Genomic DNA, 17717 nt, shown 5'->3' with positions numbered 1-17717 from the left:
AAAATATTAAAATAAAATAATAAAATAAAAAACTTAATTATAAATATATTAAATTATATAAAATTAAAAAAAAAATCTCTAAATATAATTATAAATTATACTTATTACCTAAGGTTAAGCTCTATTTAATCTTTTATATTTTATTATTTAAATTAATATAAAATATTATCTAAGTAAAAATAAATAATAAGCCTAATATAAAAGTTAATAGATTAAAAAAATATATTATAAAGGCTATTTTTAATATAAATAAAATTAATAATAAAATAATATATTTTATTAAATAAAAAGATTACCTTAACTTAGAAAATATATAAGAACCCCTAAAATACCTTATTAATATATAATACCTTTTAAAGAATTTCTATTAATAATATTAAATATAGGCTTATTAAGACTAATAGTATTCTAATTAATTAAATTAATAGCCCTAAAAGAATATATCTCTATAATAATAAATAACTCCTTATAGAGCTCGCCTAACTCCTCTAAGGTATATAAGCCGCGCTTAAAGGCCTTATTATTATATACTTTAAGTAATTTCTTTTATTTCTTAATATAAATAAGCTTAGCTATTATTTCCTCTAAGGTAGCTTTTACTTTAACCTTCTTATCTTTTAAGTACTTATATTCTTAGATATTTTTTATAATTATAATAAATTAGCTAATAGCTATAAAAAAGTATTAATATATACCTATAGAAAGAAGCTATATTAGCTTTATTATATATTATTTTTATATTAATATAATTAAAATAATAATTAAAATAATTAGAGATTATCTTATAAAATAAGCCTTAATAGAAATAATAAATATAAGGTATAATTTTAAAATTAAAAGCCTTAATATAAATAAAAAGACTTTATATTTTAGAAAGTTTTTATAAGGAAATATACTTAGAAACTTAGCTTAATATTATATTAATAGAAAGAAATTTTTATAAGTTAGAATTACTTATTAATAATACTTAATTACTAAAATTAGTCTTAAGGATAAAACTAATAGAGAGAGAACCTTATATTATAGCTATAATATAAGCTAAGTAGGGAAATATAATAGAAATACTTTAATTAAGTAAAGGACTAAAGGGATTAAGTATTACTTATATTAATCTAAGGACTAAATATTAAAAATATTAGTCTTACCTTAGATTAAACCTAGAGAATATTAATCTAAAGATTAACTATAAATATATAATATAATAAGAGGATATTTCCTGAGGGATAAACCAGTTATATTAGTTTATATTAGCACTAGATTATATTATATAGCCTTAAAGGGTAATATAATATTATATCTAGTAATATACTTAAAGGTATTAAATATAACTAAGTTATATTAATAGCTAAGGTAATTACTATATAAGAAAGTATAAAGAGCGCGTTCTATATACTTATAGTTAATCTTTAGACCGATATTTCCTAGGCTTAATCTAGGGTAAGACTAATATTTTTAATATTTAGTCCCTAGATTAATATAGGTAATACTTAGTCCCTTTAGTCCCTTATTTAGTTAGAGTATTTCTGCTATATTTCCCCGCCTGGCTTATGTCATAGCTATTATATATAGAATATACTTATTATACTTTCTTATATAATAATTACCTTAATTATTAATATAACTTAGTTATATTTAATACCCTTAAGTATATTACTAGATATAATATTATATTAATCTTTAAGGCTATATAATATAATCTAGTGCTAATATAAATTAGTATAATTAATTTATCTCTTAGGAAATATCCCCTTATTATAATTTATATTTTATTATTTTACTTCTTTATAGCTTACCCTATAAGAGAATTATTTAATAAAAAGAAAAGCAAAAGGGCTATTTTATAGTATAAGGTAAGTCTATATAGCTAGCTTAATAAAAAAGATATAAGCTTAAAGAAATAAATCTAAATTATAGCTAATTTATATTTTATTATATTACTTTATTATAAATTACCGTATAGGAAAATTATAAGGCTTATAAAATAAGAAAAAAAAAGAGCTAATTTATAGTATAAAATAGGCCTTAATAATTAGCTTAATAAAAGAGATATAAGCTAAAAGAAATAAATTTAAATTATACTTAATTTATATTTTATTATATTATTCTTTTATAGCTTACCTTATAAGAAGCTAAATAAACTAAAGGAGTAAATAAAAAAGAGGCTATTTAATAATATAAATAGGGCCTAATAGCTAGCTTAATAAGAGAGATATAAGCTAAAAAAAATAAATCTATATTGAGTTAGGGGAAAAGCATGCTAAGCCAATTTGGGCTACTAAGTAATTTCTTATATATAGAAAAGCGAGGCAGAGGCTATAGAGCCTTGCCTTTATTATTACTTTCGGGAGCCTTAACCAGAGGACTTTTAGGCTCCTTCGTGGGTCATATCTTTATTGCTATGAATTAATTAATTACTCTTACTACTTTATATTGAATTTGCCTTATGAGAAAGTGCGTGAGATCTCTCTTTTAAGTAGACCTTAAAAAGAACGCATAGAAAATCCCTTCCTTTAGCTATATGGTTTGGTATGTTCTGTTTCTCTAATAAAATATTATACTTAATTTATATTTTATTATATTATTCCTTTATAGCTTACCTTATATATAAAATAAATAAGATATATCCCTTAGCTAACCCTAATTCAGCCTAGTCTACTTATATAAATATCCTCTAGCTAATTTAAATTATGCCTAATTTATATTTTATTATCTTATTCCTTTATAGCTTACCTTATAAGAAGGTAATTTAGCTAAAAAAGAAAAAGATTAAAGGGCTATATTATAATATAGGGTAAGTCTATATAAGAAATATATTAAGAGAGATATATAAAATAAAAAGGGCATAAATTAAATAAAGGTAAATTACTTTAAAATACCTTAAATCTTAGGGTTAAATTAATATCTTAAGAATAAAATATCTTCTTAATATTTTATTAATTAAGATTAATTAATTATATAACTATAGTCTTTTATCTCTTTATTAAATTTTATATTTATATAATTATAAGAACCTTATTTTCTTAAAACCTAGAGTTAATAATAAAAAAAACCTAGGCTTTATAGGTAAGGTAATAGCGCTATATTAAAAGCCTATATAAAAAAACCTAGGGTTAGTTAACCCCTGATTATAATATATAGTAGGTAATTAATGCGGAAGGATGCTACTTTCGCCTTCGGTTTCGGTTTCGCTTTCACATGTCTGGTCGCCCCATATTAATAAGTTAGTACTACCCTGGATCGCCCAAAGTAACCTCTGTTTAAGCGTTAAAGAGTTCAGTCCGGCTATTCGGATTGCTAAACACGGGCTAAGAATGATAAACGTGCTGCTATTAGCTAGTCATGAATTAAAATTAATTTCGTATTCGGTCCGATAGGGGCACTCCGCTACCTGAACTCGGATCACGACATATGAGAAACCGTAATTCGATCATATTAAAAGGAAGGCTTGTCAAACTTCAAAGCACCAGACACTTGGAGCCAATCCTGATCTTGTATCACTCAACTCGTCTGACAATATGACATCTACGATCCCTCACCCTCCTTATGACGAAGAACTAGGCGAAGCCTTGAACGCTTTCAAATTTCCTTCCCCTATCTTGCCGGAACACATCAAATTATTCAGATCCGCGCCGCTGCCAACTGCCGAAGACGTTCTGGTTGAGCCATACAAGTCCAGCTCTCACATCGAAAAAGTCATTCAAGGTCCAAATGGCGATATTGTTTTGTCTATCTTCACCCCTCACACTGTTGGATCCAGCCCAGCTCCATGTATCTATTGGATGCATGCAGGAGGGATGATAATGGGCAGCCGCTATGGTGGTATTCACCACATCTGGGATTCTGGACTAGACTGCAGCGCCGTGGTCGTATCTGTCGAATACCGCCTCGCCCCTGAAAACCCCGACCCCGCACCTCTTGAAGACTGCTACGCAGGATTGGAGTGGGTAGCGTCACATGCTACCGAGATAAACGTTGATACTGCCAAAATCATGGTTGCTGGCGTGTCCGCTGGAGGAGGCTTAGCCGCTGGTATTGCTCTTCGAAGCAGAGACTTCAACGGTCCAGGCATTTACGCCCAATGTTTGAGCTGCCCCATGTTGGATGACAGGTGCAGTTCACTATCAAATCACCAGTATGAAAACGAAGGAACGTGGAGCAGGATTAGCAACTTGACGGGCTGGAAATCTCTACTTGGGAACAGACAGGGCAGCGACGAGGTTAGTATTTATTCGGCCCCAGGCCGCTCAGAAGACTTCAGTAGCTTGCCGCAGACATTCATGGAAGTAGGGAGTGCTGAAATCTTTCGGGAAGAGGTTGTTGGCTATGCAAACGGACTATGGGCCGCTGGTGGACAGGTTGAGCTGCATGTCTGGCCAGGTGCATTTCACGCCTTTGACAGTTTGGCTCCGCATGCTGAGTTATCAAAGATGGCGAAAGCGACCAGAAGGGCGTGGATTAAAAGGATATTCTCCAAGTAGTCAACTACCGCCTTCTCGCACCCCCAAGCCGGCCATATACTTAGCCGCCCAAATTGCACATTACCTTTGTCATATGCGCAACAACCTCTTGGGCATTCATCCTTTCGAAAATCATCCTACCTAGCACGCGTGCTTATCGTAACCTTGAATTAGCAACTTATTTTGTGGTCCGCATCGCGACGTAGCACTGGATTCAGGCCGTCTTCATGTGAAGCTTGGCCACTTCGACAGTATTCGACTACTTGAGCTCCCACGCTCCAGCCCTGACAATCCGATACACCGACAATCATTTTAAACCACGATAACCCGTGTGTTCGGATTTATTGTGTGTCAAAGTCAGGTCTCTTCCTGCAATCGTGTTTAAATTTTCCAACCCGTGAATAACCCCATTTCTTGCACTGCGAGGCTCATCTTCCAGCTATTAGGTTTCTATGGCTATAGAGCCTTATCTTAGGTTTTCGGTGTTTTGCAGTATTGGGTTTTAATACTGCCGTGTGTCTTCAACTGTCTCCTTTGCTCCTGTGGCTGACAGAGATGTGATCAAAAAAATAGAATAGAACCACGATAACTTACGCTATGAGGTAGTAAAAATTAGAGGACTAGATGCATTCGGTTACGGTTTTACCGCCCTATCATATCTACCAAGTTTACTTTGTTTTGGAAAAATTTGGTTCTCTGAATAACCCGTCATTCCCTGACAGCCTGGCCCCCTGATCTCCATACGACTCCTTACTAAACAATCATGACGTATATGTACCTAGTAAACTGGCTTTTCTTCATCCCACCTTGTCACTGTCTCACTCCTCCTCGAATTCCGACCGTCGACGTTTGGATCCCGCGCTTGTTTTGGGGCTTGTGCTGTGGAAGTTCCCCTGGTAGTCGTCATTCAGCCCGGTCTTCTTGCAGCGATCAACACCGAGCAACAGCTTCGAATACGCTGCCGCCGTAGCAGCCGCATAGTTCTGCCAGTCGTCGTTCTTGTGCACATCACAGTAATCGCAGATGCCGCGGATCACGAGGCAAGGAACCGCGTTGACCACGCCAGCGGCCTCCATCTCGAAGCACAGCACACCATGCTCGCGAGCCAGCTCGTCGCGACGCTTGGCATTTTTGATGACACTGTTGCCTGACCCTATGGGCCCATAATGAATCGTTGTTGGACGTGGAACACGCTGCCGCACATGATAGCCTGGACAGACCTTTTCCGATGACCGGCACGCCGTACAGGTTTCGTACAGTACATCCTCCTGGGCTGGGCGGCGGTATTCGGACATGAGCTTGGTAATTTTGGCAAGGTGTGGTTTCAGCGGGTCAGATGGCGGGTTAGGGACTGAGAGGAGGGCGCTAACGGCGGAGGCGAGAAAGCGCGGCGGATCTCGCAGCCTACCTGTCGGCTCAAAGATGTTGCTTTCTTTGTCTTTGCCAAGGTCGTACTGAACCACACTGGGGGACCTGCCTTCAGGAATACCAACAACCACATCGCCAAGGCGGATATCATTGTGTTCCGAGGGGGCGCCGCCAGCGATGCCAACTAGGAGGCAAAACTTGAGTGCCGGAAAGCTGCGCACCATGTTGGACGCGACCGATGCAGCTGAGTTGGTCCCGTACTCGCCGGCCGGGAGACATGCGGTAACGACCATGTGGTTCGCCATGGCGCCGAGCGCATACTGATTGTCGTCGCCTTCTTCCCTTTCGAGGCTGCCATGTTCACTGTCAAAGAGCGCTCGCACTGCCTTGAGTTCTTTCCACAATGCGCCAATGATTCCGACCTTGTAAACTTGTCGAGAATATGTTCTGCAACCCATGGAAGCTGCTGAGTTTGGCATCCTATTGTCGGCGTGGAAGTCGCTTGGAGACCTCATGAAACGAGTGTTCGACCCTGACTCAGACACGGACATTGCCAAACTTGAGCCAATACCGCTATCTTTGAGCGAATCTGGGTCTGCTTCAGCCGACAGCTCATCTTCTTGAGGATAGCCGGTGTCCCCCCAGACCCACGAGAAATTCGAACTATATCCAAAAATGAGAGCTGGTAGATTGTGCTGCCGTCACTTTGACATTATCTTAAGACTGCACAGACCATATGCTCACCTGGTACAGATACCTGTGACTTCTGGTACATGGTGAATGACAGAGATCTGCTGAGCCTGGCCGAGTCACTAATTGGGAAGATTGTCAAGATTCACTGATAACAAAGAGGATAGAAGTAAAGGAGAGCTACTCATGCTCAGGTAGAAGGTGGTAGTGGAATCTAGAGTCCCCCTAAACAAATACACGAGCTGAAGGGAGCCCGAGAATCTGTCAGTAGGAGTGGTGACATTCTCAAGGCCAAGGTGATCGCTGTCACAGGCCAAGATTTGAGAAGCAAGGATGTGGATGGCAGGTTGTCATTTTACAAATGGCTATGTGGATAAGGTTGGTCGAGGCAGCATGATTCTGCGATGCAGCTAGGAGGACTATGGTTAAGGTTACTGTGTTGCATGGCATTGGGCCGACTGAGCTGCCTTTTGTGTCTACTCAAGTACCATTTTGCCAACGTCGTTGCTCTCTTGTATCCAAGGGTATGAGTGAGAAAAACGGGAAGGACTTAAACCCAGTAGTCAAGACACCGGGATCTCCTGGAACCTCCAATTACTATGCGGGGCGAGGTTGTTCAATACATGATCAATGCCGTATTTAGTCTCCTTGCTTGTGTAGGTTACTAGATGCTAATACCAGCAAATCGATTTCCCAAAGCCCCGTCTGCCAACAGTTCGGCAAGTGCGGCAGAAAGCAATGACAAACCGGAGATTTCATTTCAGTGTTCCCGAGATTGACGTATACATCGAACACATCTCAGCAAAATGATAGATCATACCCGCCGTATCTTGGATGTAGATTACAGCAAGGTGAGGCCTAGGGCAGAGCACAAATCCTTAAATGAAGCTTTTGGAATAGCGTTTTCTCCTAATCACCACGCAGCCGACTATCATCATATCTGCACAAGGCTTAGGTCACGTCAAGGGGGCTTTTGCAAAACATTGCGGACACCGGAGGAGCATCGCTTGGAATCCGTTGGCCATAGCGACAACGGCGCCTGCTGGAAAGAGCTTTAAAAGATAAGGAATATTGGTTGTGGTGTTGAACACCAAAGTGCTGGTTCACGCTTCAAGGTCATAGTGCGCGCCCATTATGCTTCTGAATCATTTCTACCGTTCTACGAATGCATCCTCAGCCCACTTTCTGTACGTTGTTTCAATCCAGTCCCCAAGCCTCCTCAATGAAGCAACTAACTGATACAAGCCCAAGAGGGTTCTCGTGTCTCCAATAGACAGCTCCTCAGCAACTTCAATGTGACTACCATGAAAAGAAGCAAAAGAAATATGCCACTCATGTCCCACGACATGGATGAGAGGAATTGTCGGCATCTTGGCGTGAGGCAAGAGCTCCGTCATGCGTTTGAACCATGCAGCGGTCCAGACTGAAAGTTGGAGTTTCCCTTGGTTGGACGAAGTTGCAGTTTTGGTCTCGATGTTGCAGGCAATCGGAGCATATTGCAACGGTGCGTATGAGGATTGATTGACAAACTGAACGTCACGCTCCTGAGCCCAAACTTTGTTGGCGATTCGAGCCATTAATCGACCATCAGCCTCCGGAGGTACTGGATCGTGAGGTGTAGATCGCGGACTTCCCTTATTTAACCACAGAAGCAAGGTGAAGTCGATCATCTTACTCTCGACAACTGTCGCTTTGCCCTTTGTAGTTGGTACAAAACAGGGCGCAATCTTGGCCGATGTAGACGGCTCGACGCGTATGGCTGGATAACCTGCCAATGCATGCCTCAACACAGGCATGTGCACCCACATGTTCCAAGATGCCTCAGAGCAGTCGGAAAGTTTACACTGTTTCGCATCGGATTCGATTTCGCGCAAGAACTCGAGCTCTCTGTTTGCGGCCGTGAGCTTTTCGGTATTGTTTTCGTCTTTCTGACCAAAGAACCACCGGTCTTTGATTCGATCGGGAATGATGGATTTGATGTTCTGGTTAATCTCCCATGGGATGAAGTTTTCCTTGTCATCGATATCTTGCAATCTTCGATATAAGTCGTGCACACTTGAAGGCAGGATATCAATCCCATTCATGTCTAGTTGTAAAACGTCGACCGGCACATCGAGAGCTTGAAGATTGTTGTTGGATTTGACTGGACTTTTTGGTCGCCCTCTTCTGCTGGTCGGGGCATCTGATGTTCCCGGAGATGGCGGAGGATCTTGAGAAGCATGAGATGAATCCGAAGGAGGGATGTTAGGAATGTTGACGAGGCGGAATGGAATTTGTTGGTCGTTCAAGACGCCAGACGCGGGTACTCTGCTTGAACGAGGGGTAACATCATGGTCCTCATCCGAAGCCCGAGACCCAACCCTTTTCCGCTTTGGTGAGATTTGTCTAGCGGACATGCCCTCATTCGATGAAGGAGGAGTGATTTGTGACCAGGACTGTTGGCGAAGCTGACGACACTTTGAATGCACTGGATGTTGAATCTCTGTAGTGAGGTTGGTTACATCGACACTTGATGAATCTGGAATGGCATTGAGCCAGTGCTCAATAGATCGCGCACAGCCCATGAGAGAGAGAGAGAAGTGAAGGTCGGATCAGCTTGAAAATATAGATAAAAGACGATGATATAATCACAAGTATGTAGGTGCGTGAACTCTTGATAAACGGGTTTATTTACGAGTTGTTGTTGACGTGATCGAGTTGGCGGGGCAATGGCCGGCTAAAGATCGGTCGGCCTCGTGCGCTCACTGACTAATCATCATACGATAGCACTATCTACAGTAGCAATCAGGCATAATTACTTTTTCAACATGATTCGCAATTGGCCCCGAGCACGACACGTAAACATGAATCAATTTGCAATTCAGCGCCATTAGTTTGTTATCCGTAACGCTCCTTATGCATGCTTTTCGCAAATCGGTTAGGCAGTTGCATGTGGATACTTGCACGGATGTTTACACTTGAAACCAGCTTTCGGAGAAGCCTGAACAAGTTTTCTATATTTATTAGTGCACTCTTTATATCGTACATCACCACGATTGAGATGTTGGGCACTGGCATTCGTTATGTCGTTTTTCCCGGATGCTAAGATCGGTCCGGACCCCTTCAACCGTCATGAATGTTAAAGAGAGAATTAGGATCAACGCTATTCTAGTCGCTACGAAATTCTGAGCCGTGATCCACCTAGCTAGGCTCCTTCTATATTATTCCTACCAGTGGATTGAGCGGCATAACGAGTACAGATCAACCTTCTCTTGCGCGTTTTTAAGTTTTCTATAACATACTTGCCGGCTGAGCAATCTGGTTGCCGCTCTTACCAGTTCTACCTTTGATTGACTTGACGATTTTCCCGTTACCAAGTCTCTTTATGACAAACGACCCATCTTTGGACCACTGGTTCATCCAAACACTGTCTATAGATCAGGTAAGCTCTTGTCGGCTCCTCCAAGAATGGTTCATTTCTTTGATCGTACAGGAGACCGTCTTTGTGAATCTAGTGACAGAGGACTTGACAAGCTGCGCATTTCCTTTGGTGAAACCTTCCATGTATTCATTGCTAGGTGAGAGCCTACGACATCTGAGTCCAAACTCTGGCGTCAAGTAGTCTGCGATATCATCGTTGCCAATACTAGCTCGCATAAAAGCCTTCATGTCGATTTTCGCTTTTTTCGAAATGTCACTGGTTTCATGTTGCTGGGATTAGATGTCTAATCAGCCAAAGGGTATTTTCCGTTTGAATGCCATTTGAGAGCTCACCAATGGGGCCCTGCCCCCCAAATCCTTTTCGGGTTTCCCAATATAGTCTTCACAAGCCTTTGGATCATTGCGAAACTTTTTCTTCTGTTCTTCGGTATCTAAGAGCGCGTTAGGTGCTCATATGAACCAGGGTCTCTGGTCGTAGGTAACGCAGGTGATCGAGGGCCGCCTTCAGTGATCTTGTAACTGACACAACAATAGCAAAACAGGGATCAATCTAGTTTTCACGGGCGAGAAGCCCAACTCCTCAGCCGTTACAAGCTAGCGACCGAAACAGGCGCAAACAATCACACCCCAAGACCCAAGTTGCGAAGGAATCCTTGTCTTCTTCATCTCCTGCACCAGGACAGGCGCCCTCTCTCATCCTTTCACGACAAAGCCTATAGTAGACAGGCTTTTTAATACGGTAAATATGAGAATTTATCTTGTTATATTTTTCAAGAATCATTATAGTCATGTGCTAGAGTTATTAGACTCTGCAACTAAAGCGTCTATAAAAGAAGCAATCGTCATGATGTTATCGTCAACTTGGCCATGATTGTTTAGCCAACGAGACTCAACAGAAACATCAGTTTTCCCCCATCCATATGGCTGCAGCTCAATGTCTTGTGTTATTGGCAATTCATGTTGATAATGTTGTTGATGATGTTGGTGTTTGTGTTGCACACGAGGCGGCTCGGTGACCGTGTCCTGACTCAATGAAGGTTCTAAGTCATTTCGAGACTCAGACTTCTTCAGTTCGACTTGAACGGTTACCTCTTGGAATACAACAATACCCCCGTTTAAGAATGATTGCTGGTGTGCGGTGTAATGACGCTCAGGGGGGTATACGTCCACTATCTCTGTCGACGGAGGGCGCTCACTGAGGCCTTCGCTAGCTCCAGGGGGACACAAGTTGATTGTTGAGGATGAGCGTATAGAATCTTGCGACGGAGCGCGAATCCTCATTCCTGTAACGCCAGCTTTCTTACCCTTTGAATCTGCCAATGCCACAGCACTTTTCAGTCGGCGGAGTGTCGAAGACGGTCCGGAAGTGAGCTCATTATTCGCCCGGCTTGCGGGCATGTTCAAAGGATCAAAGTCGTGATGGAGAACCCGTACAAACTCCTGTCGAGATTGTTCCAACACCTGTCGCATTCTGAACAGGTTGAGCGGGACCCATTGGCAGTTGGGACCAAACGAGATGACGGGATGAGGAATTTTGAGCCGCAACGCCATCATGAAGGTCTCGTCTGCTTGGTCCCCATCAATACCGAACGGAAGTCGCACGATAGACGATGCGAGCACAGCATCATGAAACAGAGGTTCCTGCACCAAACCACGTAGTGAATCAATGGCATTGGAGAGATACTTGGCGAATTGTTCCTCTTGAGGAGACCTCGAAGATGCACCTGTAGTTCTCAACCGTTGGAGGACTTCTGGTACTCGTAATCCACCAAGTCCTCGCAAAAGGCCCATGTGGCAGTCGTTGATACTATTGAGAGGTAAAGGTAGTGAAGGAATCAAGTGACGAGCGTCTCTCCGTACAAGGACTTGGGCCTTGTTGAGCCCTGGATCCTGGACAGCGAAGAAGCCTAGATGAACCCCAGGCTTGATCCGAACTTGCTGATCAACAAAGCTTTTCATGTCGCGAAGCTTTGATTCGAATTCGGTAGACTGAATCTGCAAATGGGTCGTTGAGTTGTTGCTTACTTGGCCAGGGTCGACAAAACGGAATCCAGCCGATACGAGTCTCTTGACCTCGTCGTCTGATTCAAGGCGACGAACCAGGAACATCAGTGCGCCTCGTGCGTCCATGCCATTCTCGAGTCCGACCTCTTTCTTGAGGCGGCCAACTTCGGTTGAGCCCTTACTGCTCGTCTCGCTCAGTCCGACGGTATCATCGCCTCGGCGTTGTTCAAGTGCTTGTAGGTAAGCTGGGTTTGGAACTGTTCTTTTGGGCAGGATTTGATCCCACAGAACCCCGATTGCTGTGAGGGGCTCGTTGAGGCGATCGCTGAGCTCAGAAGCGGCGACGCAGAAGAGTTCGCGGAAAATGATTTCGTATCCCTCGATGAGCTTCCCGTCGTCGGTAATCAGCTGGATCCCCTTCCTCGCATCCTTATGGCGTCTTTTGTGTGGTAACTGTGCTAGATGTTGTTTCATGCCGTTTATTAGTCCCGAAATTCCGATCCAATTCCGCGAGGCTTGAAACATCCAGTGAAACTGTGAATGAGCAGTGGTGAATCTTTCCTTGGTGTTCTATGAAAGGAAAAGAACCCGCGTTAGTTGTTCGACTCATGCATGGACTGGGAGACTTGATACGTGAGGAAGCGGGGGATAATCTTACCTCTCCGATGAAGAAATCAGTGACAACAACGTTGGGGAAAACTCCGTTGGAATCAACAAGAAGACGTCCGTTTTTATCAAACACAATAGCGCCTAATGCAATCTGCTGGGCACGACGGGCTGCTTGCTTGAGTGTGCGGGCTCGAAGGATAGCTGATCCAGCAATGATGATACAAGCACTGAGAGACTATCAGAGTTAGTCGACCTGCAGTTGGATGACGTGGTGTTTGGTTATAGAAACAACGAGTCGGCAAACACTTACCAAACAAATAACTGCAATCACCGTCGCAGTCCGTGATCCTCCCTCTGCTCTCCCGAGCTGAACCAGTCGATACTCAGTGCCAACAGAGGCACACCAGTGCATACTGGATACCGCTCCAGCCAGGACAATAGCAGAAATAGTCCGTTTCCACCAGCTACTCGCCGAGAGCGATTGGAAAATGGAAAACATGGCCAATGCCACGGTACTGGCAACAACTGCAATAATAGCAGCCCCCGCGATATATGCCGTGGCATAGATGCACCGATAGTTTTTGATGGAAGCATTACCCAAGTAGTGCATCCCGCAGATAGCAGAACCACAAAGAATTCCAGCAGTTACCACCCTCCACCAAGCGATTCGATTTGTGATGCCTATTGCGTAAAAGGCAGCAAGTAGGACAAGAACAGGCAAACAGAAAGAGAGTACTGTGATGCCACTGGAGTAGGCAATCTGCATCTCTGTCTCCCCATCAGCAAGGATGAGCGCCTGGTTTCCAACAAAATGCTGCACAGGAAATAAGTGTGTATTCACGAAAAGAAGCAAGCCATGATGCAGTGAGATGGTAGAAAACTTGCAACTTACCATGCACCAAATAGCTATACCACCCATGGTGATTGCAGAGCACCCGAGTACCAGACTAATGCCTCTGTATCAGCAGACCGTCTTGGAAATACTCATGCCTTGGCTATCATGCATACTGATTCGAAATACCGTTAAACCATGATCGCCGATTGACCAATTCAAGAGTCGAAGCAGCGCCCACCAAGCTGATGAGGTAGCTGAGAGCCAGGTAGCCGGCATTGTATGCCTTTGGCACAATCTGGCCCTGATACTGCTCGAGAAGGTCTTCAACAGTCATCTTTGGGGGTCGCAGATGTAGCTCAAGACAAATGAACCATGAAGTCAAGAACATTTACATAACAGACTTTTTGCGAAACGAAAAATGGAATGACGATCGACAGCTTTTAATACTAGGAGCGTCAGGGGCAGGCTTGGACTAAACAGGTTTGGTCGCGGAATAATGATTTGAGCCCCGGATGCATTAGTCCTCTTGGGGAGTTAAGCTTTCCGAGTCATGGTCCAGAATGAAACATGAAACGGGGGCAACCACAACGCGACTGACAGACTTTGAGGCACAACTTTACATGCTCTGTTGACTGACAAGAAAATTGAGACAGTTCAAGTCCAGATGGCGCCAGTGGTTGTGTCAATTTTCCTGTCACCGCCCTCACAGCCCGTGGGATCGATCCGCCATTAATTAGTTCAAAGCCAAGGTTGCATTCCTTACGAGTTCCGTCCAATAGTGCTTACTGGGTTACGATAATCGGATTGTGTAGTTTGGCTAACCGGACTGTGTTTCTAATCGAAAAAGGCTATATTTAGCGCATAATCTTAGTCCCGATATGCGGTATAAGGCCTCGCTACTGGAATGCTATGAGAAGCCTATATACCTTTTATCGCATATACCTTTTACCTCTTTTATAATTATATTTCGTAGGCCGCGATAAGGTTGTCTTAAAGGATTCTATTTTACCCTTTAATTACCTATAAAATATAAGAGGAAAGAAGTATTATAAGAATTAATAAAGATAGTAGATTGCCCTAAGGCTATTAGCGCGGCGAGAAGCGGCGTTATTATTATAAATAGCTGTAATTAAGGAGGTAATTAACTCCGAGGGGTATTACGTGAAACCTTCTTAATCGGGAAGGGATTTTTAAGCCTTCCTTAATTAGGAAGTGCATAGTCCGGTTAGCTAAATACCATAGTTATCACGGCCTAATATGCAACTATCATATACATAAGCGGGACCCTATAATTCCTTACCAATCAAACAAGCGATCACCCTCACTACCAAACGATCATAATAATTACCTTATTAATCACTCTAATTACTTATATAATCACCCTAATTAGGGTTAATAGGCAAAGTAATCATAATTAATACCTAAAGTATATAGAATATACTTATTATACTTTCTTATATAATAGCTACCTTAGCTATTAATATAACTTAGTTATACTTAATACCTTTAAGTATATTACTAGATATAATATTATATTACCCTTTAAGGCTATATAATATAATTTAGTACTAATATAAACTAATATAACTAATTTATCCCTTAAGAAATATCCTCTTATTATATATTAATAGCTCTTATTTATTAGATTACTTATATTACCTTAAATAATATTAAACATAATAGCTACTTAGGCTACTCCTAGTAATAACTATTAGTAAGTTCTATTTACTAATTACTTACCTATTTTTATCGCATTAGCTTAGGCTAACTTTAATAATAATAAAAAAATAAATAGTAATAATAAAAAAATTAAGTAACTCTATGCCTAGGTTATTATTATAACTACCGAAATAAAGGAACTTAGAGGACTTATTAACTATATAGCTATTACTTAATAAATCTAAAACTAATAATACTATAAGAATATCTAGAATATTAATAATATAGCGATTATTATTATAAAGGGTAAAAATATTAAAGAAATCTTAAAGCTAAAATAATTAAAGAAATTTAATAATACTATATATAAATTATTAATATTTCTTATATAATTATATATATTTATATTTTATTACCTTACCTAGTTTATTATAATATCTAATAAGGTCTAATATACTATAAGATATCTTACTAAGCATATTATAGCTTAATTTAAACCTATTATAAAGGAATACCTTATTAAACTACTTAGCGAATACTCGCTATAGATTATAAACCTCTATTTTAGCTTTAAAACCTTTAAAGCTATACTTTAATAAGCCTTTAAAATAATAGATAAAAAGGCCTAAGTAAAAAGAAAAATTAAGGTACTCTAATAAACTTATTCTATATTAGAATATAATATTAAGTACCTCTAGCTTACCTTAAAGCTTAATTAAGATTAAGAACCCTTAATATCCTTTTTCTTTAATAGACTTAAAAGGGAAATATAGGCTAAACTCTATAAAAAAGACTAACCTAATAACCTTATTAATTATATTAGCTAAATAATTAAAATTAATAATTAATAGTTTTCTTAGAAAAAACTCTAGAACCCCCGCTATAATAAAAAAAACTATTAGAAACCTCGATTTAATACTAACTAGGGATAAACCTAATAAACCGATACCTCCTATAGAACCTATATAGGACCTATAAAACTTAGAATAACCTAATAAGGAACCCTAGGCATAAAATATTACTATTACTATAAGAAGGGATATAAAATAAATAAATATAAGAAGAAATAATAAGATATCTAAGAAGGATAATATAAACCTAAATAATAATAGGTACTTCCTAAAGGAAAGAAGTAAATAAGATTTATATAAATTAATAATAAACCCTAGATAGCTCTTTAGATAATAAAGATACTCGGCATAGCATAAGTAGGCTATAACTAAACCGGAGCTATATTCGGCTAGATTAATATACTATATTAGTAAGCTTACCTTATAGAAGAATAGGCTAGGGAAAATAAGGTCGCCTAGAATAATAAGAAAGATTAAGTATATTAGATAACCCGACCCCGGAAACTTAATTATATAAACCTTATAGATTATATTAGGATATAATTAGAATATGAATTACTATTAGAGCCTATTATTAAGGTTAGTACTAAACTAAATACTAAGACTATTGCGATTACCCGAAAAAGACAGCATAATTAAGGCAAGAAATAATAGAGGATTCTAAAAGAATAATAGGGAGAATTATCTTAATAACCTAACTAATATTATAAAGACCCTAGCTATGCTAATAAAGCATAAGCCTAGTAGAAACTAAATATAATATGCGCCTAATAATATAAAAGTAACCCTATAGAAGCTAAGTAGGAAGAAGATTATGAGATTATAGTTAAAAAGGAGACTAGATTATACTATTAGAAGGAGAAAAGAAATAAGTATATCTAATTAGCTAGAAAAAGATAAGATATTAATAACACTAGTAATATCTATATATATGCTTATTATATAGACCTCGCTATAAACCCACGGTAGCTAAAAATATATTATAATCTATAAGACGATATATAAACTATGCGTATATACCCTAGATATAAAGAAATCTTATAGATCTCTTATAGGGACTATTATTATATTACCTATCTAGAAATAAAAGAATAAAAGAATTATTTCCTAATATAACTTAAGGATCCTAATATATAACCCTACCTTACCTATAAAATATTCTAATATATACTAGAGTAATAATATAAAGGAATAGGCATTATATAATTATAGTTCTAGCTAACTAAGGATAAATCTATTAGCATAAAATAATAGCTAATTATTACTACCTAGAGAACTATAGCTAAATAAGTAAAAGCTCTAATAAGAGAATATAATAATAATAAAACTACCTTATATAATAATAATATATATCCTAGATATAGATAATATATCTTAGCTACCTATAATAAGATTAAATATATAGCTAAGGAAGGATTTAATTTCTTTATTTATAAAAGAAAAGAAGATAATAAATAATAATATAAAGAAATCTAATTATATCTTAGAAGGGACTAAGGATTAACCGATTAGCTCCTATAAGATTATGCTAACTATATTAGGCGCGGTAACCTAGATAAGGTCTACCTAATAATAGAAAAGAATCATAGCGATTACCCTAATAATAATTAGATCGCAAAATAAGCCTACTAAGAATAGCTATATAAATAAGACGACTATAACTATAAAGCATATAGTAAAAGTAAATATAAATATAATTATTATAGCTATATACTCTATTAGTTAAAAAACTAGATACCTCGTCTAATATAAGGCAATAGATAGATAAATAAGGGAATAAATTACCTTAGAAGGCCCTTTACTCTATAGATAGAGGATATAGGC

The 17717-nt window shown here is 39.0% G+C and overlaps 5 protein-coding genes across 5 annotated transcripts; 1 reads left to right on the top strand and 4 right to left on the bottom strand.

Moving 5' to 3' along the window:
- Positions 1-3515: 3515 nt before the first annotated feature.
- Positions 3516-4478, top strand: NECHADRAFT_56698 (uncharacterized protein; the record flags this gene model as incomplete). The annotated part of the gene is made up of 1 exon (XM_003039101.1): positions 3516-4478. One exon carries the CDS (start codon positions 3516-3518, stop codon positions 4476-4478), a length of 963 nt encoding a protein of 320 aa, XP_003039147.1.
- A 797-nt stretch (positions 4479-5275) lies between these two features.
- On the bottom strand, positions 5276-6283 carry NECHADRAFT_56707 (uncharacterized protein; the record flags this gene model as incomplete). The annotated part of the gene is made up of 1 exon (XM_003039100.1): positions 5276-6283. The coding sequence occupies one exon, from the start codon at positions 6281-6283 to the stop codon at positions 5276-5278; it is 1008 nt and encodes a 335-aa protein (XP_003039146.1).
- Positions 6284-7693: 1410 nt separating this feature from the next.
- NECHADRAFT_4538 (uncharacterized protein) lies at positions 7694-8701 on the bottom strand (the record flags this gene model as incomplete). The annotated part of the gene is made up of 1 exon (XM_003039099.1): positions 7694-8701. A coding segment is annotated over one exon (1008 nt), but the record flags the coding sequence as incomplete, so codon positions are not given.
- A 765-nt stretch (positions 8702-9466) lies between these two features.
- On the bottom strand, positions 9467-10163 carry NECHADRAFT_89503 (uncharacterized protein; the record flags this gene model as incomplete). Its single annotated transcript, XM_003039098.1, has 3 exons — positions 9467-9495; positions 9797-9925; positions 9986-10163. 3 exons carry the CDS (start codon positions 10161-10163, stop codon positions 9467-9469), a joined length of 336 nt encoding a protein of 111 aa, XP_003039144.1.
- Positions 10164-10721: 558 nt separating this feature from the next.
- On the bottom strand, positions 10722-13717 carry NECHADRAFT_56701 (uncharacterized protein; the record flags this gene model as incomplete). Its single annotated transcript, XM_003039097.1, has 5 exons — positions 10722-12509; positions 12598-12783; positions 12859-13362; positions 13441-13495; positions 13557-13717. The coding sequence occupies 5 exons, from the start codon at positions 13715-13717 to the stop codon at positions 10722-10724; spliced, it is 2694 nt and encodes an 897-aa protein (XP_003039143.1).
- Between the last annotated feature and the right edge of the window lie 4000 nt (positions 13718-17717).

The sequence above is a fragment of the Fusarium vanettenii genome (genome assembly GCF_000151355.1).
Source record: "Fusarium vanettenii 77-13-4 unplaced genomic scaffold NECHAsca_173_unmapped, whole genome shotgun sequence".
Classification (NCBI taxonomy): domain Eukaryota; kingdom Fungi; phylum Ascomycota; class Sordariomycetes; order Hypocreales; family Nectriaceae; genus Fusarium; species Fusarium vanettenii.
Note: the sequence above shows the minus strand (reverse complement) of the source record. Positions and strands in the feature narration are given on the sequence as shown.